Source organism: Acanthaster planci, linkage group LG02 (genome assembly GCF_054643075.1).
Source record: "Acanthaster planci isolate LZ-2023a linkage group LG02, COTS_SCS, whole genome shotgun sequence".
In the NCBI taxonomy this organism is placed as follows: Eukaryota; Metazoa; Echinodermata; class Asteroidea; order Valvatida; family Acanthasteridae; genus Acanthaster; species Acanthaster planci.
The window spans coordinates 20474498-20500064 of NC_141778.1; the positions used below are offsets into that span (position 1 = coordinate 20474498).

Sequence of the window (25567 nt, forward strand, 5' to 3'; positions counted from 1 at the left end):
ATATGTGTCTATGAGTGTATCTATTGTGTGTGGTCACCTGACACTAACTGCTGTTCTTGCATGGACTCCCCAGCCCCACTACCTGTATCTAACCATTCTATCTAAAAGCAAAGACATCACCTTCCATCTTCTCATAGACAACAAGAGGCTTTTCCTCGCTGCACTGAGCCAGTAATCAGGAGTCAAGTTGGCTGAAGGACTTAATTCCAATGCCAGTCATCACCTCGCATTTTCACCAACCGACATCATCCTACGTCCCTTGTGATTTACCCTGTCGTCATCTCAAACTGCTAAATGAGCCATAGATTCCTATTTTGCTGGACTTGTTATAATCTCATTTATCTAAATAAATAGCCGGTGGGTCACGGACTATTGCACCAGACCATTAAAATGGCTGATGAACAGCCCAAGTGTTATCTAATGGGTTGGACCCAAGATGTTGGCGATATCAATCAATCACCATTAGATGTATTGCCTTCATTTCACTGAATTAAATTTAATACAGCCAATTATCAGCATTGTTGATGGTAAAAAAGTTATATTTAATTTACATGGACGTCACAATTTTAAGAGCCAAACATACATGTATAAACATCAAAGGAATCTCAGATATTATTGTTACGATCTGAAAAAATCCAAACTATTTAATTATTCTGATTCTTGAATTTTCTCTGACGCAACAAAGAAATCAAATAAGATCGCACTGATTTAAGGATAAAATAAACAAGTATGTTTAGAATGATAAGGAATATATCATATAAACAAGGTGTTCCTACGGGCGAGAACTTGGCAAGGCACCACAGTGAAGAACGCTGGACTCCACAGATGGCAAAAAACAGTTCAGTCCTTGACGCTGCAAAAAATAAGCTGCAATGGGGATAATGACCATGTCAAATAAGAACGACCAGGCTGAAGACCAAATGGCGAGGGCGTGATGACCGTCACAAATACGGAAACTTGATCCCACAAACTGGAACTGGATTCAGTTCACAAACTGTCTCTTCCAGTACAAAATTCAGCTCTGCACTTCACTTGGTCTGGACAAACTTGTCTTATAAGTGTCGCTCCACAGACGACTCGCCACCACAGGTTGAAATGGTGCACTAGTCAGAGACTTCTCACAGCCCGCTTGCAGTAGAATTACCTTCCAAATCTCTTAGCTGTGTTTGTCTCTCTTTCTGTCTTTCCTGTCCTTGTCTGCTAAAGCCCACATTTTATAGTCTGCAATCCTTCTAGAAATATCTCTGATTACATGAGTTTCTTAAAGTAGACTTTTTAGCATTACTTAATCTTTGAATACAAGAAATTCCAAAACATGACTGGAAATATTGTCAGCTTTCATGAAATTGCCCGCACATACAACAACAATATTCATGACTTCTTATTCACTGTGGCCTGGGGTCAAACGCGAGTCACACACAGAATCGTGTTTGGTACCATTACATAATCTGCCACATGTACAGAGACCGTGCGTATAAACATAAATTATCAACTACACAACATTTTCACATTGGACATTTCCCTGCAGCACCAGCATGATTTAACCATAATACTGCAATTACATGTAAATTCTGTACATTGTAATTACGCTCATGGGTGTATGGTGAATAAAATAGTCTACACCCAGTGTGTCACAGTTAAGGGAAAACTCCACGAGCTTGTGCAGATGGGAATCAAGCATATAATGTGTAATTTTCTGCATACCAGTGCAAATGTCTCACCACTTGATCTCTGAGCTTTCTTCAGTGGGTTGTCTGCTTCAGACAGGGTTCCCGCAGCCTGGAAAAGTCACGAAAAAAATCATGGAAATTTGGTTTTGTTTTCCAGACCTGGAAAAGTCATTGGAATTTTTTAAACATTGTGTGTGATTATCAGAAATGAGTACATAAAATGCATGATTTTGTCCGCAACTGTAAAAGTCAGAAGAGTCCAAGAAATTGCATTATTGGGTCATGGATTTTCATAATTTGGTCATGGAAAAGTCAAGGAAAGGTCATGGAATTTAATTGTCCTTTAGGTGCAGGAACCCTGTTCAGATTTGATACAGAGGCAGGTGTCACAGTCAAGAACATTTGATTTAAAAAAAAAATGAAAAAAAAAATTAAAAGTTAAAGTCAAAGTTAAAATTCACATCACTCTGATGCAAAATTCTGTCGAAGTTGTGGCAGACTTGAAACCGGATGGCACTGTGTGGTGATCAAGACACCTCTGAAACATATTTTTATTCCCAGGGGTTGGAGCCTGCAGGCAATCAGTGGTAATAGCAGTCTGCTTGTGTGCAGGAAAATGCCAATTATCCTCTTTGTAAAATCCTCAACCTCAAAGCCCAACTGTAAACTGTTTCATCAGCAGCAGTGCAAGAGTTTGAAAGATTATCTCACCATAGAACAGTTATATTCCTCTTGTTAGTGGCTATACTGTCCAGGGTAAATGGGTTTGGGTATTGATTTTAGACCCACAGGATAAAATTAAGGAAAAGAACAGCCCACTCTGACAGCTCACTGATGGGCCTGTCTCGCTGTTGAAATAAACATGTTGTTATCTCAGGAGCACATATGAGTAGCTTTATCTTATTTTTACCAGTAGTTTTTTTCAGGGGAGGATATGTTTCTACATAGAGCTCTATGGTTTCTAGAACTGTCTGTCCTCTTCTGTTTGCTTTGTTTGAAACTCATTGATCTAATTGTTATATTGTTCCTGGCTCTTCTTTTCTGTGTCTAATTAAATGCTTCTGTGCTACTGTGCTTTTCTCTTCTGCATGGAATTGCCAAGCTCTGCTGTCCTTTGCTCTAGTCCTACTGATGCACATCTACTTTGCTCTTTTAGTGTGAACTTTCTTAATTAGCCATTTTGGAAGAGGACAGGCAAAATGATTGCACTATTGCTAAGCATGCCTCTGCCATTTAGATTACTTGTGATTGCCACCTGTGATAAAATTCTGCCCTTATTTTTAAAACTCATTTCTCATTTTTCACTGCAAGGGCTGTTATGCATGTCTTCAAAGTGTTAATGGCTGATGGCAACGCTGCCTGTGTCATGTTACCTGAATGCACTTTTGATTCCTCCGAGTGGCATCTGAAAAATGGAAGAAATTTCAAGACTGACCGTCAAGGCCCATAAAGTCAGTCTTTCATTAAGGCCTAGCAGGAACGTAATTGCATACCTTGTGGGGGTTTGTTGCTGGGAGGCCGCGAATGTGTCAGAGAATGTGTAATTAGCGCAGAGTTTGGACGTACACGTAGTGCAGAGACGGTTCGTTAGGAAGGACATCGTCAACGTAGTGAGCCTTCGTTTCTGATCTTCCGTTCAGTGGCTAATTTGCATTTTGGATTTGAAACGAGTGGAATGCCCAGCATTGCACTGTGCGTAGCTTTTGACAACTGACAGATTTTCTTTTCACACAGAGTTAACAGTTTTGTGTGATAGAACATCACTTGCTATAATAGGAAACATAACTGGATAAAGATAATAACTAAAAGGCTTGTTTTCTGGTATTGGACCATTTACCTGCTCCATTTTCATTTACATCGTCAGTTTTGGTTGGAACAACAATGATCCTGAAACAGTAATAAATGAGCACCATGCAGTTTTATTTGGGTTAGGATTTATTTTGGAAATTGGAGTGGATAATTGAAGGCCAGGAAAAAGTTACTTTCAATGTCCCCTTGTTATTCCAACCTATAAATAAGTGGCATGTCCACCCTCCCCGGTGAATACATGTGGATGCATTGTAGATGTCAACTGGCATGCATGCGGTGCTTGTTCATGATGTCATGCTTAATTTGCCCCCAAGCAAGGTTTATTAATAATGCAACTCACATACGCTTGACTTGTTTTCATGTCATTTTATCAGAACCATTCGACTTTTGGTCATGGATTAATGCATGAAGCCATGCTTCAGCCCCCCCCCCATTTATGACCGTTGACATAGTATTCAGTCATATACATGTGCACTGACCTTGACTGATAAAGAACTACCTTTGTTATTGGGTACTTCCAAGCATGGTTCCTTGTTTTGCAAAACTGAGTTACCCACATTGCTTTTCAAGGGTTGATTTGGGAGGGGGGTTGCTTTCACAATAATCAAATCAGCAAGATGATTTTTTTTTAATCTAACACGATTATTTGCCATAATGTCTCTTACAACAGGGGCTTAAAACAGGTCGTTAGATTTGACCTGTGATATTTGGTTTTTTTTTCAAATTCTGCAAGCTGGCTGTCCCGGTTGAGTAGCAAGCCCTTGCAAGTAAAAAAGCCCCTGGTTTGAGTGCCAGCCAAGTCAACCCTTAAAATTATTTGCACAAATTCTTTCAAAGCACGGTCTGTGTCCTTGAAGGATTGTATCAGAGAAGATCCAAATCCATTGTTGAAATCTGTAAAATATGTTCCTTTGTTTTCAAATGTAATTACAGCTTTGTTTTGCTCTTGTATCAACTTTATTTTTAATCACCTGCTGTTACCAACTGTTTTCAGTCATGTTAATAAAGCAAAAAACTCAACATGACATAGAAACTATTTAGACATGAGTTACAACTACAATTAAGCCCCACATGCCCTGGGAGCTTGTCAACTTGAATTTATGCTTCCCTCTGCTGGTCAGAAAATACGACTTCCTGCTAAGTGGAAATGATGCACATGGGGTTCAGCATTCCATTTAATCAATGTCGCCACATGAACTTGGCTACCAATGACAACATTGGATTTCTCCTGGGAGGATTTCAGCCGTGATTGGGGCGTCTCTGTTGATCATAGAATGTTTGCTCAGAGCCAAAACTGCATTACACTTCTCATGAGAGTTACAGTTATAAAAATATTTATCTCTATGTTAATCTTTGAAATTAATAGGCTTGAGAAAATGGACCAGATAGTCTCAAACATTTATTTTAGTTTTTTGTCTCGTGAAAATGACTAAAGCACAATGTATGCTTGATTTTTAATCTCTTGAATTACTCATACATTTGTAGCTGTATCTATGACACCCATACCACAGAATCTGTTGTTCCCTTGGCTTTGCTGATTCTACATGTATGGTATACATGTATCTGTATATTGTCCTGACTTTGCCGGAATAGTTTATTTACCAGTAGTAATATCGCCTTTCCTTATACAGCGATTGCCATGATCATGTTCACAAGATATTTTATTTAGAGGACCTGTGCAGTGTCTTGCTGATTTCACTGTGTACTGAGTCTGTTAATCTTCCCAACTTAGCCGCAGTGTGGCTAACCATTGCCACATTCTGTGTACTTTCAAAGTGCATTGAGAGTCACGTATAGCAATGCTGGACTGTACAACTGTACCTTCCTAAATCTTACGAAATCATCTAAAACCCTACCGGTAAATTTTGAAGAATTTTGGATGGTTAAAGTTCTTGTTCTGTAACCCTGACAGTCCTCAATCCTCTGATTTTAATATGATTTTACATACGCCCAAAAGGTTATGGATGAATGAAATGATTTGATAACTTGATTTTAATTTTGAAATGGTTTGCTCATTTTTCTTCTCAGAATGGCTGGTCAGCATTAATGTGGGCAAGTTACAAGGGTCATGCAGATGTTGCAGAGGAACTACTCGAGCGGGGAGCATCGCCCAATGTGCAAGCACACGTAGGTTTTATCCATTTCCTCACATTGCCAAATTTGTCAATATTGACATAGTGGACCTTTGTTTCGAGCTCCCAATGCCAGCTTAACTTGGCACCAGTGCCGAAGGATACATACAGTTTTGCCTTTCAAATTTGAGAATCTGTGAAAGGGTGGTTCTTGGTTGTTGAAAAGGAACCGTCACTCATTTAACTGAATGTACCTTGGTGCCACATTTAGCATGAGTGCATACATGTACCAAGCGAGTACATACCCACAGTAAAGGGCAGTTCGAGTGAGCACCATTTGTTGACCACCATTCAGTATACCCTCAGCTCAGGTAACCTGTCTACCAGGTAATATTGACCAGTAGTTGATGGATAGTCTCTCAAACTTGCGTAAAGAGGTAACAAGTAATGTGTCAGACAGGCCATCAGTCCCTGACATCTTTTCAAGTTTGCTGTAACTTTTTATCTGCAGTGCATGTACTTGTGGCTCAGGTATCGGTATGTCATTCTCTATACATAAAAAAAGATTAACATTGCATAATACAGTAATCGAAGCCGTTAATAGGTTTAACTGCATTTTCTTGTTTTGGTTTAATTTTTTTTATTGCAGTACATGTATGTATAGTAGTACAAGAAATAAACTGTTAAACATGTACAATTATAGACCCTACATATACATGTACATTGTACATGTTTATAATTTGGTCTTTAAAATATGGATAGGGCAGGCTTAGCCTCAAATATGACAATATTCTACAGAATCTGCCAGTTATGAATTGTTGCCTAGTGTATTTATAGCAATAAGGTTTGAGATTGCTAAGCTGAAGTACGTATATGTGTACAGGCAAAAATGTTGAACCTCTCTCGTTCTCACTGTTTTGAGTATTTGTGCACTAAATCTTAAAATGAACACTCTCCAATCAGTGGAAATCTCTCTGCCCCTGTTAGTGCATATTTATACAAGTGTCCTCAATTTCAAGCCAGTAAACACTGAGAATTATACCAAACGTTAAACAACCTCGTAAATTATGCTTGCCATGGAGAATTGGAGTCCAGCGTCCCCTCGTGTGGGTCTGACAGGCTGCTGATTAAAACCAGTAAGCGGCTTTCCCCATGACCAAATCAAATTTATGTGGTGCTGTGTAAATGCCGGGCAAACCTTGCACTTGTAGGTGATAGGCCTCCTGTGTAGAAATCCATGTGAATTTCATTATTCATTTTTCAGACTGCACACGTAGAGTGTGAATGGTTGATCAGTTATTTCAGCATCTGGAAGTATTTTTGAAAAAAAAAAAAACGATTATTTGTAATTACACTGTATGCTTTGGCATGGAGGTTCACCTTTGATATTTGCCGTTACACATTACTGTTTGGTTGATCAGCATCACATTGCAGTTTCATTCATGTAGTTCACTGCAGTGCCACAAATCACTATGCTACAAGCTACTGATCTGATTACAGAGACAGCTTTTGGTGAGCCTAGCAACACCACCAGTATTGTTCCAAATACACATTTCCTTTTTTATTTTCCTTTATTTGTTGGTTCTCACCTTGGGGTATTCATCTGTCCTTATCTAGTATTCGTATCATACACAAACCTTAAAATGATTCTGTTTCGGAAACTAGAACATGTACATGTACCTCATTACCAGTAAGAACCGCCGTCTCCCCCCCCCCTTAAATCCCAGCTCAGACCTATCAGCCATACCCTATAGTTAAAGTAGTCAGCTTATCTCTCCCAATGGAGGGATAAGGAATTCAGAACTAATATTTATCAAGCCTGTGGTAGGCCAATACAGGATTTGACTGTTTTCCATGGGGACGAAGTGATAGATCTTAGTAAGCTGTCGAGTCTTTGAGGGTGGAGGGAAGGAGAGAGAAGCATCCACATTCAAAAAAGACTTGTCGCATTTGTTGAGGGAACAAGTTTTATCAGTGTCTCCGTAAGAGTTGAACAACATTGTTTCTTTAAATCATTGGTTTATCATGATGCGTTGCATACCTCCGTTGTTTTGTTTTTACTTCTGAGAGAGATGTGTTTTTGACTCAGTCTAGAGGCATGCACACAAAATACAACTCGCTCTCATGGTTTCTGAAATCACTGTAGTCCAATATCAGCAAGGGCTGGGCACAGTGCTGTTCATTGAATCCTGAGTATAATTTTCAAAATAAGTTAATCTTTCTGTGGATTTTCTCCTGAAATAAAGTGGCACGAGAAATTATCTCATATTTTGTGGGGAAAGGTGCATGTGGAGCTCATTCATCGCAGCCATTTTGAAGCAAAGCAAAAAGAATGTGTGTATTTATTTTGGGGTTCGGCTATAAACCATTTGAGATGTGGCAACATTCATCACATGAGGGGCCTTTTGAAATGTCACCTTCGTCCCTCTTGTACTGCCCTCAAGTTGCAATGCGGAAAAGCGAATGTGTACATTAGCCGCTGAATAACCACATTCCTACATCATCGCTCACTGCCAAATCTGACAAGCAAGAAAGATTACCACAAGAACCCAATATCATAGACGCTCCAGACAATCGATAGATACAGCATTTACAGAGATATCCAGTGACCCATAAAGGACACATCTCAAAAGAAAAAAATTCTCTCGCCATCCGCCTGTAGCGCAGTATTCATGAAGTTGTTTTTGTCTTTGCACTATGGCCTCCCTGTTTTTCAGTTATTCGGGAGAGGATGTTGTCTGAAATCTGATAACTTGGAGTTTTTAAAAGCATGTCCATTAGCCTGCGTGCTCATTCCAACCCAAATTATCGACACAGGCTGATGACGTCACTGGAATGCTCCTTTGGACTTCAATGGGATTCTCAATGGAAGTAATTTGCATGTCTGACTGCATCAAGCTTAGAGTGACATCATGCAGCTGTTTCTGTTTTAAAATTGATTGTCACTGTGTTTATGTATTCTTTCAAATGATTGACTGGATTGCTTCGTTCATTTTTTTTAAATCTAATGTTATAAAGGAAACTTTGATTAAAGGAACCAGGAAAAGAATTTTTCTTAGAATCACTTTTTGGTTATCTCTGTACTCTTCTTCCATGTATGAAGACTCTTTTACATCTTTTTTTGAGTTACGTGAACTGGATTGTGCACTTTTTCAAACATCAAAAATTGACCAGGCATTTCTGGACAAGTGAGGGCGCTTTTACTTTGATGTAAATCCAGGAAGACTTGGTCCAAGTTGCATGTTTTCATCTTCCAATTGTGAATCCCAAATTTGCAACCTGGGAACATTACTGTGAAAAGGATTTTTGTTGGATTATTGCCATATACTTACACAGCAATAAATTACCGAAGAGAATAAAATCTGCCATAGCAGTGGTTAAAAAAATCTAGAAATTTTCTGTGCACAAATCAGTGCAACACTGAGATTCAGTGCCTTGGATAACGTCATACATGTAGTTCTGCTCATGAATATGCAAATTGCATGAGCATAAAACCAAAAAGCATCAAAATATGGGTTAAAATTGCAAAACAAAATTTTCAAATAAGGTTAATTGAAACCCAAAGATGCAATCTCAAGGGTTTTTAGTAAAATTTATAAAAATATTTCTATTTCCTGGTGCCTTGTCTATTCCTTCCTCCATGCTTTAACATTACATTCAGAAACCATGGTGCTTTGCTGACATGATGCAATTTATTTATTTAAAGTATTTCTTTAAAATTCTATATGTCAATAATTCTAGGGATGGAAGTTTATTTGTCCTTTTTAATTGAAAGTTTCCTTTGGAAAGTATTTCTTTTGATCCAGTGAAGACGTCAGGGAACATCACTTGAACCCTCCACCTTACGATGCATAGATTTGTAGTGTTGGTACTAAGTTAATTGAGGTAGTTCTTGCACTTGTCTCGTAATATTTAAATCACTTTTCTCCATCAATGTTTAGGCTATTTAGAACTGCAAGAATAAGCAGGGGAAAGTGTGTAATTCTCCCTTGTGACTGAAGAAGATAAATTTGGTATGAAACGGTTATTAGTATTTTATTTGAAAAAGGTTATCAAGGTGGAAACCTGAGCTTATAGAAACTTTCGATATTCCCTGGTGGCATTGGCACTGCTTTTAGTTTATTCAGCTTTAGCGCATCATCCACCACAGATGGATTGCCATTGCCCCTGGACATTGTTACACATGCTCAGTGAGCGTAATGATTTGTTTTGACTTGTGTGATCACTGTGCCCTTTCTGTGCGACCACAACAGAAATTCATAATGCACTGCACATGGCCGTCAGGATTTTGCTTATCATTTTGAGCATGTCATTGCAACATGAGTTTGAAAAGCTGCAAGCCTGTCATATTAAAAACAGAGTTTCGTTATCACAAGGAATTCAGGACTGTCGGGCTACCAGTATTTGCCTCCTACAGTACTTTCCCTTGTTGCCTTTTGAAATAAACAATAAAATTCTACTGTTGTTGCCAAGATCCAATTTATGCTTGCTGAGATTGCATTGTATCTGTTGATTAACAGTGTAATAATTGCAATTTGTTCAAAATTTGACTCATTTTTCTTTGGCTAGTTACTTGCTTTGTTTTTCACTGGATACTATGTAAAATATTGATTCTCTTAAACTTTTCAGTTTGAGAAAATAAGACTAGGTACTAATATCCTCAGCCACTATTCCTAATAAAATCCAGCTCTTCAAGCCAAGCCAAATGTCTCAGTGGATGAGGTCATACTACCTGCTACTGAAAACTTAGTTCTGTCTGTGAGAACTTTGTTGGTAGATACTCAGCAGTGTCAATTGCCCTGGGTCACACCCATCAGAAACAGATTTTAACCAGCTTGGAGCACCCTCAGAGGCAAGCATGGATACCTCAAGGGTGCGAGGGACTGTATAATCCAAACCCCAAAGATTTAATCATGGCCGATCAGGTTGCTGTGCATATGGGTCCATGCTGATCTGCTGCTAATATAATACAGCAGTGGCCCTCCTAAATACTTCATTTCCAATTTAGCCAAAGATGGACGAGAGTGACCACACAGAGGTGTGCGTTGTGTTGTGTCAAACCATGCCAGCTCATAAAATTCAAAACTCCACTAAGCTATTAAATCCCACGGTCAAGAGCTTGAACGTAAGAAGACCTTCCTTTGTGTGCTAGCTGAAAAGGCTTCTGTTTAAAAGGGATAATTTTCTGTTGAAAACTAGTTCTAAATCTGATTTAGAATCTGGGAGTCTTGTTCACTGATTAATTTGTCAAACAGTGAATAGAATTCAAGTGAACAGCTCATAAACCTGAGGTCATGTACTAGAGATGTGGCTTGGCACAGTATAACCGCATTTTTACTGGTTATGTTTAAGGCTCTAATGGGGTTGAAATAGCTTAGGTTGTTGTTTCATCATACGTGTGTGTTCAGTAAGTAACATGACTGCAGTTGGAAACTGATTTAAGAAGAGAAAGGTGGAAAGAGTTTTAAAAATCACAGAAGTCTTATTAAAATTAATTTGTATTTTGATTTCTTCCATGCTTTTGAAGTGGAATGAGACAATAATATATCTTAACATTCCTTTGTGTCGTTTACAAATTCTTTGAAATCTATGTTCATATTCTGTCAGACAGTGCCTTTAACAAAAGTAGCAAGTAACATTTGACAACTTCTATTAGCATTTACTTTCCTCATGTTGGATTCCTTTTGTCAGTCAAGATGTCTTTCTCTTTGTTCTTGTGCCTGTCAAACCCTGTATTATGTTTCAGTGTTGTTTGGGGTTTTTTTTCAGCATGGTGTCACCCCAATTATCTGGGCAGCAGGCCGAGGCCAGACTGGTGTTGTAGAATGCCTACTGAATCATGGAGCCAAGGCAAACTCAGCTGATAAGGTACTTGCTGTTCCCATTCTGACTTCTAATTTTTTTTACTGGTACCGAGCCAAGGATTCTCAGAATATGACGCTTGGGCTGCATGTACAATTACATAATGCAGTGCCCATGGCTGGATTTGAACCAGGGACCACAGATGTAGAGGTCATGGAAAGCATGACATTGTTTACCTGAACTTTTCACAGCTGTCTGGGGCAGGATGGAGCTATTTTTCTGTGACTTCCCTTTGATGAATTCTAGGTCACTGTCAACATTCTTTGTGATCAGCCATTCTTCTATTCGAAAGTCCATCATTCCTAAGGACTGTGCCACATGCATTTACTTGAATCCAGATATTTTTGTTGGAGCATCAGTCCCTCCGCCGGGATTTCCATCATTCACTGCATAATTTTACTGCCGGCAGCCCATTTCAAGCTCCCAAATGACTTCCTGCAAGTTCCACAGACCCAGTAGAATGTACATGTATGTGGAAAATAATTCAGTATTTGACAGAACAGCTGAACATTACAACATAACAGAATGTGTGGTATGTTAAATGTGGAGGATTTTTTTTTTTTTTTACTTTTTTACTGCACCCGAACCCAACATTTTTACATAGCATTTTATTCAGTCATGAAACTGATTTGAAAGAAAAAATTAATTCTCCCCCCCCCAAAAAAGTGACTGTAAGTCCCAGAAGTATTACAAATATGTGTTTTTTCCCCATTAAAAAGGGTTGGCCAAACATTGTTAGAATAAATTCATCAGGCACATTGCACCGGAGTGTTTGCATTTAAAGAAATCCTTTGAACCTGCACTGGTATTATTAAGAAAGGCATAAGATGCATTCATTTATTCCTTTGCTCGATGTTGCTTTGTAGTATGGAACAACTGGACTTGTATGGGCTGCACGAAAGGGTCACGTAGGGTGCGTGAAAGCCTTGTTGCATAGCGGAGCCAATGTAGACCTAGCTGGCATGGTAAGTGCTTAAGGTTTGTATCGCTGCCAATCACGTCATTCAACTGGAAATGAAAAGACTAGGTTGTTTTGCTCAAACACTGTTTAAATTATTAGAAATAATGAAGAGGACCACTTGCCTCTGCTTACATTGGGATTTGGGGAGAGGTAGAGATGAACGTGTACTCATTCCAGAATGTTCTGGACGGCATTTCTTTGATCGGGTGAAATCTGATCGAGGTCTGGATTAGCTCCAGGCTGTCCACGCACCTAAAATACTTGGCAGTACATATTTTGTGGTGCACTGTGAGTTGCAGATGCACATTGTATGTTGCCATTACTATGGTGGAAGACATGCATGGCCTTTCTGAGCATAGTAGCAAATTTCTGTCTCGGTAAAATGGCCGTCAATGTTCTCGTGAGCAGTTTGACAAAGGCAGTCTCATCAGTGCTACGCAGCAGGTAAGCAATGGCATTAGTTTGGTTAAGGCTCCAGTGACAAAATTCCTGGGATCTGCTGTGACCCTGGGCGGACATCTGAGGCTTGCATTTCTGATTTTTGTCTGCTCCACTGCATCCCCTCCTCCATGTTTCGCAGTGTGAAGATTTTCAGTGTTGACAGGAAAGATTTCATGGTTGTCTGGGGAGCGGAAAGGGAGGATTTGTGCATGGGTTATTTACATTTTGATGTCTTATTTTCTTGTTTTCATCTTCTCACTATCATGTCGTAGTTGTCAAAGAAAAAAAGATGTTGATACACAAAGTGCATGGCTGAAAAGTACACTGTACATATCACAGGGTGGTCTCAGTCAGGACAACTTGAAAAGTCTTGGAAAATTTGTAAGAAATGTGACAAAAGCCATGGACAAGTCTGTTATTAAGTCAGTTGTCAATTCTACATTTTTTCTTCCTGTCTGAAGATTTAAAATAAATAAACATATTTCAAATTCGAAGCTTTTGTAAATTTGCCTCACAATTATTTTTTACCCATGAACATGGGGCAAAGTTCACAGATGTAAGCATTTGATATTAATTTTTTTGACCTGTGATAGCACTGTAACAAATGTGATAAAACACCAAGGAAGTTTGACACTTCTGATCTTTTTAACAAAAAGAGGGATTTTCAAACATTTACAACTCACACACTAACAACTTAATTTATTTGTACACTACTGGTTTTTCTGTGGAAGGTTAGTCAGTTTATAGACATTCCTCGCAGAACTTCCCACGTTACTGGATGGAGTTCCTATTGGATAAGATTATCTCGTACTTCACCACCTCTGATACCGGCATGCTTGTTATTGTATTGCTCGAATTGACTGTTGTGGTCCTTTTAGGGACAGAAGCTTTAAATACCTCAGAATGACCATTATGGGGTCTTCTTTCAAAGAGATTTCTTTCTGTTTAATACTGACAAATTGTGGTATTGTTGTATGCTTCCTAATGATTAGCATTGTGTCACCATTTAGGTTTTTTTTTTCATATAGTAGTTTTGGCAACAGTATGTTACAGCTACTGTTATTAAAACTACATGTAGTTCAATTTTTATACCATAAGCAATTGACACAATCTCATTTTTTTACCGTACTCTTCAGAATGCATGGACAGCATTGATTGTTGCATCGAGGGGAGGTTTCACAGAGGTGGTCAGGTTGCTGTTAGATGAAGACCCCAACGTCAATGCAGTGGATAAGGTGAGATCACTCAGCACATGCCAATGTTTGGCACCATGATTCATGTGAAAATAAGCAGCAAATTCTTCTGAGCTTAAGTAGTGTATCTTCATTGAAAGTGTTGGTGTGTTCATGCACCTTTAAAACAATCTCTTTTAAAAGAGCTCCCGTTTACTTTGATCTCATAGGCTGTTAACACTAAATAGTAACTCAGTATTTTTCTGTTGAGAAATACTTCAATACTGAAGTTTGGACTCAAGCATAATGGTGTAAGTAAGTGTCAGTTTTAAAAAGTTGCTGAACATTTGTCTTCTGATAATGTTGAAATGTGCCTAAGTTATCTCCAGTTTCCCCAAAAAATGTGAAATATGAGGATGTGCATCCAACACTCCTGCTACAATTTCATCAGATGTGGTAAACGTCACACTGCCTGGGTAAATGGAGCCCAGTCAGGTACTCTCGTTGGTACTTGTTCAACTCCCACTCTGCCCAGACTTATTTGTTCACTTGGAAAATTTGAAATGTGAATGGTTCAACTGCTGAAATAACTTTTAGGAGGGGTATTAATGCAGTATTGTTGAGGTTAGAGATTCCATGGCCACTTTTTGAAATTTGCTTTACTCACTTTGGTGTATGCCCCCCTACTAGAGCAGAGTGTTACAGTTGAGACGGTGAAGATAGATATTCACTGTCTTTTCCGTTTTTAAGTTGTACTTACTTCCAACCTCATTTTTCATGTGAGTTTTCTTCTTATGCATGCTGTTTTTTTTTTTTTGCTGATTTGCTTCAGGATGGGATGACCAGTCTTTGCTGTGCCGCTAAAGAAGGCCATGCCGAAGTAGTCAAGTTACTGTTGGAACACTCACCATATTTGAATATACAGGACAAGGTAGGGATCTAACTGTTTTTGTCGTTTTATTTACTCTGTTTAAATCTCTGCCCATAGGATCTTGCCATTATCCCCGCCTATCTCAGTACTTTGAAACCAAAGATGAAATGTTGAAGGCTTCCTTGAGGGTGTTGCCTGAAGTCAAGATGTATCCACTTATACTAATTTCTATTCCCACTCCAATCATCCCTGTGGGCCACCCAGCCTATCTATGCATTTAGACAATGGCAAAGTAGGCTGCCATCAATTATTTATTGGGCCCTCCACCCTTTTTCAGTTTAGTTAACCTCATGGTTTGGTGGTTCATAATCAATCTGAAAGTCCAGTAATTTCCCCAGTGTATTGGGCCCATCCGGGGAGCCGTTGCAGCCGGTGTTATTGTTAGGTGTACTCAAGCCATAATTCATCTTTAGTCGTGGACGATACCGCTTTGAAGAGGTAACAAACATGGCGTGGCCCACGGCTCAGGGACGTCTGCAGCACAAAATTAGGCTGAGATGAGAAATTGTTCTCGTAATTCACTGGTGCACACATCTTCTCTGATTTTAGAGTTACTTCTGTCTGCTTAAATGTCACCTAAGCTTTAAACTCACTCCTCGGAAAAAGTGCTTGAAATATCAAATCATTTTTCACATTTCTTTTGCAGCCCTGTCTTCATTTGGGAGTCATGTGTTTACATTGTAACTTTAATATATTCATTTTAACTTTGAGAGTTCTAATTCTTCCATTTCTAATATATTTTTCACACGCCTGAGGGGAGTTAGGACTAAAACAAGCAGAAAAGAGCAGGAGAGAAAGGATTAATTCGGCCAGGAAATCAATCGCCCTTTCCCCCTTTAAATCCGAGCAAGTATTAAACACATTCACCAGGAGTGGGTAATATTCCAGTGTTGGGTTCCACAAAATGTGAACACCTGTCATGTGTTGAAAGAGAAATCAAAGCCATAGCCAACAGGATGAAAATGTCACTTACCAATGCTCACTGTGGGGGGGGGGATTATTGAACTAAAGTAACAAGGTCTAACAGTGTCACGTTTTAGTGGAAAATTCACAGCCCACAGATTTTTTTCCCCTTTTGTGTTTTTTCCTTTTGAAGTCTGCCTGTGCATTGAAACATATGCCCATGGATTTTTTTTAACTCAGAAATATGACTTACAGAATTAAGTTTATCCCATGTAAGCTTGCATCCTTACGGGTGAGTGGGTTATTATGTAGAACTGGCAGTGAAATGCTATTTTTAGATAACACGCATAATTGATGGCATAGGCCTACATTACATTCATGTAATAGTATTTTAACGTTAAAAAGTAAACGGACAACATGTTGAGAAATGTCCATTTGTTAACAATGAAGTGTGCTTTTGAGGTAAGTGTTTTTTTTCTACAGTCTTTAACTATTGTCATTCTTGAGAATTCTTGGCATTTCTTCCATTTCAGAATGATGATACAGTTTTAATCCATACTGTTAAAGGAGGTCATCTTGAGACTGTAAAACTTCTCCTCGATAAATATGCAGATGTAGACATCCAGGGCTGTGTAAGTGCATTTTTTGTATCTGTATCTACATTCAATGTATGTGATATATCAGAATGCAAAGAATGGATTACCATGATAGGATTTTGTTCTCACCAGCAAATTCATGTATCAGTTTTGTGGTCATGCCCATCCTTAATTCAGACTGGAATAGCGACGCCCACGAACGTTTGATTAAATTTTTAATTGCATACATTTTATGTGGCCATTCAACCAAAGTGGTACGTGTACATGACTTTCCACCCTGATTGTGTGAAGCATGAGTCATGGCAATGTAATGCTTCAGCAGGCATCCTATCCCTCTTATTCAGTGCCAATTTTTCTGTTCAACCTCATCATTTTGGCACTCTACCAGCATATTCTCGGGTTCCATTTTACCAGCGGTCTTTCCCTCAAAACAAATCCACGAGTGTGCATCACCTTTTCATTGCCATCAGAAGGGCATCGCACTATTTGGGAGGTGGATTTGTTGTTTTTGCCTTACGGTGATGTACATGTACTTGTGCATGAGTAAGTGAAATTTAGGGAACAGGATTTTCTGTTTGGCAGACAGCCAGTTTGTGGTTGCCTAACAACGATCTCAATTGCCGCAGAATTCTTGTCTGTGGTTCAGTTCAAAAGGCAGGAACTAAAGAACAAAATTGGAGATGAGCCATACACAAGACTTAAGTCATCAGTAATTACACGTCAAATGTATGATCTACTCATTGCCTGACAATCTTTCTGTCAACAGACCAGGCTGTCAGTAGGAAGCAAGCCAAATGTTCTTCCCCCCCTTCCCTCAACCTTCTCAAATGAACAAATTATCACAGCTATAATTGCTGTGTCTCTCAGGACAGCTGCATCCAACACACAGCTTTCATGCTCCAGTAATCAAACAAATCTAATTGTCAGGTTTGCCTGGGCAGTCAAACTGACAAATATATCGGAAGCTTTGAATAATCTGATCACCATAGATTTTTCCTCTCAAGTCTAGTGCATGGTCTGTGACTGCAGAGTCCATTTAATGGGTTTAAATACGGTTCAAAAGAGTTTACTTCTTCAGAGAACTCTGGTTGATGTTAAACACTGGCGCATATAACTGCTGTTACGTTACATGCGAGAAATACAGGACATGTTTGACCGTAGTTAGAAAGGCTTCAGCTGAACTGATGTATAGAAATTGAGATAGTACAGAATTTTCCAATGATTTGTGTCATGATGAGGTCAATTAATCTATTTTGAATACAATACTATCTTTTAAATTGCAATGTACTTGCCTGATAGAAGACAAGTCCTGCTGAATGATGATATCCTTTGTATGAGGCAACTTACACACAGGCCATTGTACAAACAAAAATAATGGTGTTGATTAGAGCAGATTCCATCACTTGATAAAGCCCTGGATCTCAAGGGTCTTCCTGAAGTTTTGATAATGCTGTGGATGCATACAGTGTAGGTGACTTTTTACACACATTTTTTCAATGATATGTTTTCCGCAATTTTGTGTTTACACTGAATGTCATTTCAGAAGGGTCAATGATTTCAAAGTTCAAAGAATGTTGTGTTCTTTCTGCCCTGGTCTTTTTTGGTGGATTACAAAGAACAGTGTTATTCTCTCTGAGATACCCAACTTATCTGTCAGCCATTTTGTTTCTGTATATACCGGTATTTTGAACAGGACAAGAAGACGGCACTATTCTGGGCAGCCGACAAGGGCCTTGTGGACATCACAGAAGCGCTTTTGGAGTGCAATGCAAATCCAGAAATACCAAACAAGGTAAGAATTCTCATTGTTTTTCACTGTGTAGCAAACAACAGTTGAGCAGCTTGGCCTCTGCACTAGTAAGTAGTAAGTAGTGGGTTTGAGTCCCATCCAAGTGAGATTACAGTGGAAAGCACTGAGTATACACTTTATGACAGTGAAAAGCAAAAGCTAGTGCTAAATTAATATTTCCCAGACAAAAATAAATTCATCAAATGTCGAGTTTTACGTTGTTTGCTTTAAAATGTCAAATTATTGGCGTAGGATTTTTTTCTCTGTTTCTTATTTTCAACATAAGCCCCCAAAATATTTCTCCCTGGAGAAAAAAAATGCATCCAGAGCCCTGTGAATTTAAGTGGAGTAAAGTACTCCTAGATCTTCTGCCATTAAAGGTTATAAAAATTGTCATTGGAAATTGTCGTGATTGTATTTCAAATCATACTGACAGTCAAAGTCAACTTTTTCAAGATTGATATTGTCATTTCATCCTGTAAACAACAAAAACTGAAAATGCATTAGTTTCAGTTGTATGCTTTTGCTCTGACTTTCTTCTCAGGATGGCGAAACCCCTTTGCTGAGAGCAGTTCGTAACAGAAATCGAGAGATTGTCCGGGTATTGCTGGACAAAAATGCCAAAGTCTCTGCAACGGACAAGGTGAGAGCTTCATACATCCCTACTCTTATGTCATCTAAATCGTCACTAGTTTGCTGTTTACACAAACACCTTGCATTACTAATATGGTCCATTCCGCTGGACAGTTACAGAATCCTGCCTGCATGGTGTTCTGTTGTTACGTGTGTTGCTTGATTTTCTCACAGCGAGGTGACACTGCCCTACACATAGCGATCCGCTTCCGTGATAAGAAGGTGTCGGAGTTGCTGCTCCGTAACCCCAAAGATGGCCGCCTCCTGTACAAGCCCAATAAGGAAGGAGAGACCCCTTACAACATAGACTGTAACCACCAGAAAGGCATCCTGACTCAGATCTTTGGAGCAAGTCAGTTTCTTTTCTGAAACTTTCTAAAAGCTGTTTTAAAAAATTTTATTTCCATTGATTTCAAGGTCAGTTTTGTGTCACTGGCATCATTAGGCACCATTAGAAGTCGCTACAATTTGTTGTTCCTCGGTGCTCCTAAGTTTTTTCTAAATAGTTGATTGCCTTGTATACTTAATTTCCTGAACATTTTGTAAAACTGTCAAACTCAGCACTTAAATATGAGAAGGTAAAAAATCAACAGTAGATATTTTTTCTGAGATTTTACAAAATTTATGTGGTTTCGTTAATTGCATTTGTATTGCACTTGAAGTAACAAACTATGTTTTGCCTGAAGATGTTCTTCCTTTATATATTATAAAGATGAAGTGTGGACATCAATATTTGGGATCCCAGACAACAGTCCATTTTCACCTGTAAGAGTTGTCCTTTTCTATCGCCAATAAGGTAGTACCTTTGAAAGTGAGGAGGCTGTGAACGCATAATGTATTGATCACACAGTACTCCCATAGTCATTAGGACAGATATCCCGCAAGAGTTTCTCATTTTGTTCTCTTCCGCATGTCTGTCTCTGCTCATTCAGGGAGTTTCACTCCAGGTGAAGAGGCGGAGAGCGAGATGAGTGACCTATGCAGTAGCTCCTTGGCGGACATTCTCAGCGAGCCCACGCTAGCTCCGCCCATCACCGTAGGCCTGTATGCACGCTGGGGGAGTGGCAAGTCTTTCATTCTCAAGAAATTACAAGGTACCTTTAGGAACTTAAACAAATACTCACCACATCAGGAATACTTTCAAAGCTTTGACTGTGCAAATGGTTTTGATTTTTGTTATCTTTTAATGGCTACCATTAAAGTTGGACAGTCACATGCAATACAATATTAAATGTATTCAGAATATTTTCAAGAAAATACCAGTTGGTACAAGAGGAGAGACCAGTTCATACTTGGTGCAAAAACAGCCACAAATGCAGAAATGTGAATGTATTTCAATTCAAGCAAATTTTGCTGCGGATGTTTTATGATGTCCTTTTCCCTTCAATTTCGCATTTGCTTAAAGTTTAAACCAGCCTTTAGTTCAGTTTCCAAATGAGGTGAACCTTCAATATTCAGATTTTTTGCATTTATTTACAGTCTTTCTCATCATCACTACTGACACTCGAAGTGGTTGGAACTTTTATGACAAGCATCCTGAATCCTCCAGTATCTTCCATTGTACATGTACCTTACTGAAACATTCAAGGATATCAAGGATTCCCCCTAAAATAAAATTGGCTGGGCTATTCTTCTTCCATCCTGTAGAATCCTCCAACACCTCTTTGTTGAATTTGAAGGATCTAAGAGAGTTAGCTGAACAGATGCCTCAAAGCATACTTTAGTCAAGGAAGGGTTTTGTCAGAAAACCTAGATTAAAACGTCTCTCCCTTTTTGTTCTCCAGATGAGATGCGTCAGTTTACCAACCACCGTAGCAAACCTGTCTTTCGATTTTCCTGCCTAGTCTTCATCGTCTGTCTTCTACTCAGTGCTGTGCTGGGCACGGCTGTTCTCTTTATATTCAGCGACGTTCCGGGGGTGTCTATTGGGGTGTTTTTTGCCCTGTTCCTCTTTCTCTATTTTCTACTAGGTAAGAGTGTTATATTTACTGACAGTTTACTTGGATAGATGCCTCAAATTGACCCACTCACAATGAATGGCAAAAAAGTCTCGATTGATAGTGAAACAGAAGGACTTTTAAGTATTCCCCTTACCTCAGTATTTTTCAAGGGATTTCTTTCATCTATCAAAGTTTTTGGTAATTTTGATGAGGTTGTGTGACTGGCAAGTGATAGTTACAGTTTCAAAGAAAGATGCTTCCAGATTGGATAAAGTATGGCAAATTTGAAGAGTTGAAAAGTAGTCTTGCTAAGGGTAATAATGTAAATTGTTTACATCAGAATAATTCCACATCAAATTTCAAAATTATTTCATAAATGGAAAAGTCATTCTTAAGGTTGCCTTTAATTTTATAGGATCTTGTTAAATATTGAACATATGAATGTAGATGACAATAACCTCAGGTATTGATCTTAAAAGCTGCAATGGGCTTGTTTGATTAGCATACATGGGGTAACCCTGACCTGGGGATGGCCGTGTGTGCTGTGTCAAACAAGTGAGATGGCGGGGCCAAGGTTAAACCCCTGTTAACTTGTGGAAGCTGGTCAAATGCACCCAGTATGCATTCGTAAAAAAGAAACTGAAATGAAATTAGCATCAAATTCAACATGGTGAAATGTCTTTTGCTTTTTTGGTTTCCCCGGGTAGGTGTTATTTATCTAGGCAATCGCAAGAAGTGGCGGGGTATGCGAGCCACATCCTCGTGGTTGGCCAAGCAGCTGAACTATCTCCGTCTTCTCCTTGCCATGATCTACTGCAATCCTCCTCCATTGCCCCCACAGAGCAGCAAGGCTCTGCCCATCAGGTAGGGCTGGAGCTGCTGTGAAGAAAATATTGCTTCGAAAATTTCCGTGCTGAGCAAAAATTTCTGTGCAAAGCAAAAGAATTAGCAGGGAACCAGTCTCAAATGGTATACTTTGCATGGACATTTAGCTAGTAACCTGTTTTTACTAAACATTTATTTTCTGTGGTAAGCAAATTTCTGTGCTTAAAAGCTCCGCAAATTTGGGCCCAGCTCTTCCTTCACTTGGAAAACCCAGCACTGCAGAGTTTGAGGGATTTGTTTTAGATCGATGATCAAAAATACAGATCTTGGAAGGAAGACTGTTTGCCGATTGATTTCTTTTGTGATTTCTTGTTTTAAAAGATTTGGAAGGCTGAGTTTTTAATCCTGGCAAACTCTGCATCTGGAGTGTTTTTCTGGACTTTCAGGCCTCAGTTAATTTATAATTTCATGAACATTCAATTATTTTTTTAACCCAGATTCTCTATCTGAATTCCCATTTGGGGTTCAGGATTGACAATATTACCTTACTATTTTTCATTTGTTTTTGTAAGCTTCAACTCATCAAATGGATCCCATTATACAGTCTTACATTGTTTTCTTCTCCTTCCCTACTGCATCAGCCAGTACTCATTATCTTTTCGTACGTCACCTCCGCAGGTTTATCTTTGGCGAACACTTACACCTGTCCAACCTCGGTGGAGACACGCCGCTATCCGAGGCAGTGGCCTCCCTCAGTACCGCAGTGGAGAGGGACCTTGGTTTCATGGCGTCACGGGTCTATAGGGTCACCAAAAACAAATATACAGAGGGTGAGACATTTTGCTGGTGTTGATTGTCGTGGTGTAACTTCAGATGTCTGACATGAACAATGATAATTGAATGTATTGGCCGGCCCATTTGAGAATTCACTTAGAAGCTTGGTTGGTCTTGTGTCTGATAGTCCTTTCAGAAAAACTCTTTGTGAGGACAATGGCTGTCAAAGATTTTTAAAAATCACTTTTTTCTTTATGTTCTGATGTCAATACCTTGTTGATTGGTACAAGTTTGAATGTTTAAGGTCTGAAATTTAGTTTATTTGTCTTATTGACGGGAGCGTATTAGTCTTTTATTTCTTTTCATTTGAAAACATTGAATCTACAAATGCCTTGTGAAATTAGTGTCCTGCTTTTAGGTTTACAAGGTTTATCAGCTAAAACTGGTCAAGACTATAGCTGTGAAATGCTGTTGAGTTCATTATGCTAAGTGGGTAATGTTAATGATAACTTATGGTATTTCTTTGCTTGTGTGATGTGCAGGTCTTGCCAAATGGAAGCGGTGTTGCTGCATACCACGGTTCCTCCTAACACTCCTCGTCCTGGCCTGCTTTATCACCTTCCTGGTCCTCCTCTTCTACTACTTTCTCAATTACAGGGCGGTGATGGGGGCCAGCCGCAAGCCCGTCTTCATCGCCATGATAGTCATGGGCTGCATAGTGGGCCTGGCCCTCCTCTCCAATGCCCCCTGGCTGCTGCTGTTTGTCTACCGGCTGGTCTGGTCACCGCAGCTTCACCTGCGTCGGGCAGCGGGTCGCAGCCAGCATGACCTGCGCTCAGAGAGCTTCCTGCGGGTTCTCAAGCAGGAGGCGGACACGCTGTCACAGTTTGTGCGCTGCGTGGATGCGTTCCAGGGCTCGCAGACCCGCATGGTGGTGGTGGTGGACGGCTTGGACAGCTGCGAGCAGGAGCAGATCCTTCACCTGCTGGACTCCATCAAGGCCCTCTTCTCCTCTCCAGACAGCCCCTACATTACCGTCCTGGCCATTGACCCTTACATCATTGCCAAAGCCATCGATCAGAACCTGCACTCGGTCTTCAAGGAGTCCAACATCCGAGGCCATGACTATCTGCGCAATCTGGTCCACCTGCCCTTCTACCTGGAGGTTGGGATTAAGCTGAAGGAGAATGCAGAAACTGCTGGTCCAACGGCCAATCATATCACACCTTCAAGTACAAAGGTAAAGTCAATTGTTATCTTTTTAATTAGTGAAACTGAATAATATCTTCCATCCCAGGAGTTTCAACTTTAAATCATTTGCATGCATTTCAGATCATTTTGTAATTTATTATATAACATCAAGGTATTAATATCAAGAGAACAAAGGCATTTACTTATTTACTACGGACCAAACAAGATGTGTCAGTGATATCCTATGAATGCAGTACCTGTACTTCTCTACTCTTTTGAACAGCAGAAAGAATGTGTAATGCATTCAGACAATCAGTCAAGCTCAGCTTCCTTATTTCACATGAAATATTTTTTTACAGTGCAGATCATTATTTGGGTTAACAATTTAGGTTCAGTAGCAATATTTTAGCCTTACCCGTGCCAAATGTTGCAAAAATTATCAGCAATTTTCATAGCACCTGGAGGGATAGGGATATTGAAAATCTTCAGTCGTGTTTAACTTCACTTTCACTGTATGGTTCAAATCTGGTTTGCCCTCATGGTAGTCTCTCTCAGGCGATCATTTGAAAACTTTCCATGTGCATGTCTAGACCCCAACCCTTACTTGGGGCATTTTGGCAACCAATGAATAAACCGAAACCCTTATTCATACACCAAATACCACTCGAGAAAGCACCGAGTGACATCACACCATGTTTTTATCATTTGTTTGACCCTTGACCCTAGATCCTCTCACAGTCATTACTTTTTTCACCTTTGTCCCTTTGAGCTGATTTCTTTTTTCCTTCAGTTTATGTAGATTTGAGTTTAAACAAGGAAAATTAGTAAAGTATCTTCCCCTTGATTTTGGTCTCCTAATTTGTAAAGTTATCCAAAAGTTATCAATACATAAGAAATCAAGACAATCTATTACATGACTCATGGCTTTATTCCTGGATCAAATTGCATTATAAAAACTGTGTATTATCTCTCTTGAAAGATTCAAAATGCAAGAAATCCAGTGAGTTTGAGCTAAGCAGAATTTTGGCTTACCTGAAAGAAAGATTTGTTATAAAGAAGGGTGGATAGTTCAAGAGAAGTTCTCCTCTGACTTGATGTTAAAGCCTTGACAACTTTTTCTGTGCACAGCAATTGCGATGGGGCCTCCCGAGCATCCCCGAAATTCCTGAAAATGATAACGGTCGTCGAGCAGTAAGATTTACACAGAAAATCAGGGTAAAAAGCAAAACAAGTACAAAGTGTTCTGATTTTTTGTTTATTGTTGGTTAGTCAGTGCATCATCCAAGTTGGCATGTAGCATGAATCATGGAATGTAGGCCGTGACCCCTCTACTCACCCTTGCATCCAGAATGCTTGATTCTAACACTTCAAACACACCACATCACTCCCTTACTAAATGTAATGTTTCCGTAGGGTTGATATAGTAAGGGGGAAAAAACAAAGCTCTGACAAGTTTCAATTTAAGAATGACGTTCCTCAAGTTCATGACATTCTTACTGATATCCATGTGCACATGCATTTTGATGTGATCTTTACAAACTAGATGTATTTCATTCTCAATTAACAACAGGCTGATTGTAACATGGAAAGTTCTTGCATCCCCTTCCTCTATGTGGATAAGATTGCATTTGATTCAGTGAAAGTTCTTTTCAAAAAAGGGAGTAAACAAACTGCTGCCTTGAGGTAAATGTGAGAAAATTGAAGATTGTCAAGCAGATGTCATTTGAAATGTTGTAAACCCTTTAAACATTCAGTTTTAATATGTTAGTAATGTTTTTCAAAACTCTGTGCCCGTTTTTTTGTTTGAGAGAAATTTTGTCAATGTAGATTTCATAGCATCCTGTATTCAGAATAAGGAGATGTTTTGCAGAACTTGTATTTGTATTCAATAACACATGTACACTTATGTTAAGGTGAGTTGTAATCTACCATGTCATACCATAATGTAAAATGTTGTTCATATCATTCGCCTTGTTAAATGTTCACGATAGACCTACA

General features: G+C 39.2%; 1 protein-coding gene across 12 annotated transcripts in view; it reads left to right on the forward strand.

Moving 5' to 3' along the window:
• The window catches only part of kidins220 (kinase D interacting substrate 220), an 89881-nt gene that overhangs the window by 53313 nt on the left and 11001 nt on the right, over positions 1–25567 (forward strand). For 10 of the 12 annotated variants that reach the window (XM_022254440.2, XM_022254442.2, XM_022254441.2 and 7 more), the window contains 15 exons: positions 5508–5606; positions 11321–11419; positions 12280–12378; positions 13952–14050; positions 14820–14918; positions 16355–16453; positions 18111–18209; positions 18751–18849; positions 19014–19191; positions 19772–19933; positions 20624–20809; positions 21487–21643; positions 22283–22434; positions 22921–23618; positions 24698–24784. In XM_022254440.2, the coding sequence (XP_022110132.2) occupies positions 5508–5606; positions 11321–11419; positions 12280–12378; positions 13952–14050; positions 14820–14918; positions 16355–16453; positions 18111–18209; positions 18751–18849; positions 19014–19191; positions 19772–19933; positions 20624–20809; positions 21487–21643; positions 22283–22434; positions 22921–23618; positions 24698–24784 (2412 nt within the window). Of the gene's footprint in view, positions 1–5507; positions 5607–11320; positions 11420–12279; positions 12379–12503; positions 12819–13951; positions 14051–14819; positions 14919–16354; positions 16454–18110; positions 18210–18750; positions 18850–19013; positions 19192–19771; positions 19934–20623; positions 20810–21486; positions 21644–22282; positions 22435–22920; positions 23619–24697; positions 24785–25567 lie in introns of those variants that run through there. The other 2 variants (XM_087132812.1, XM_087132815.1) reach the window with 2 other exon arrangements.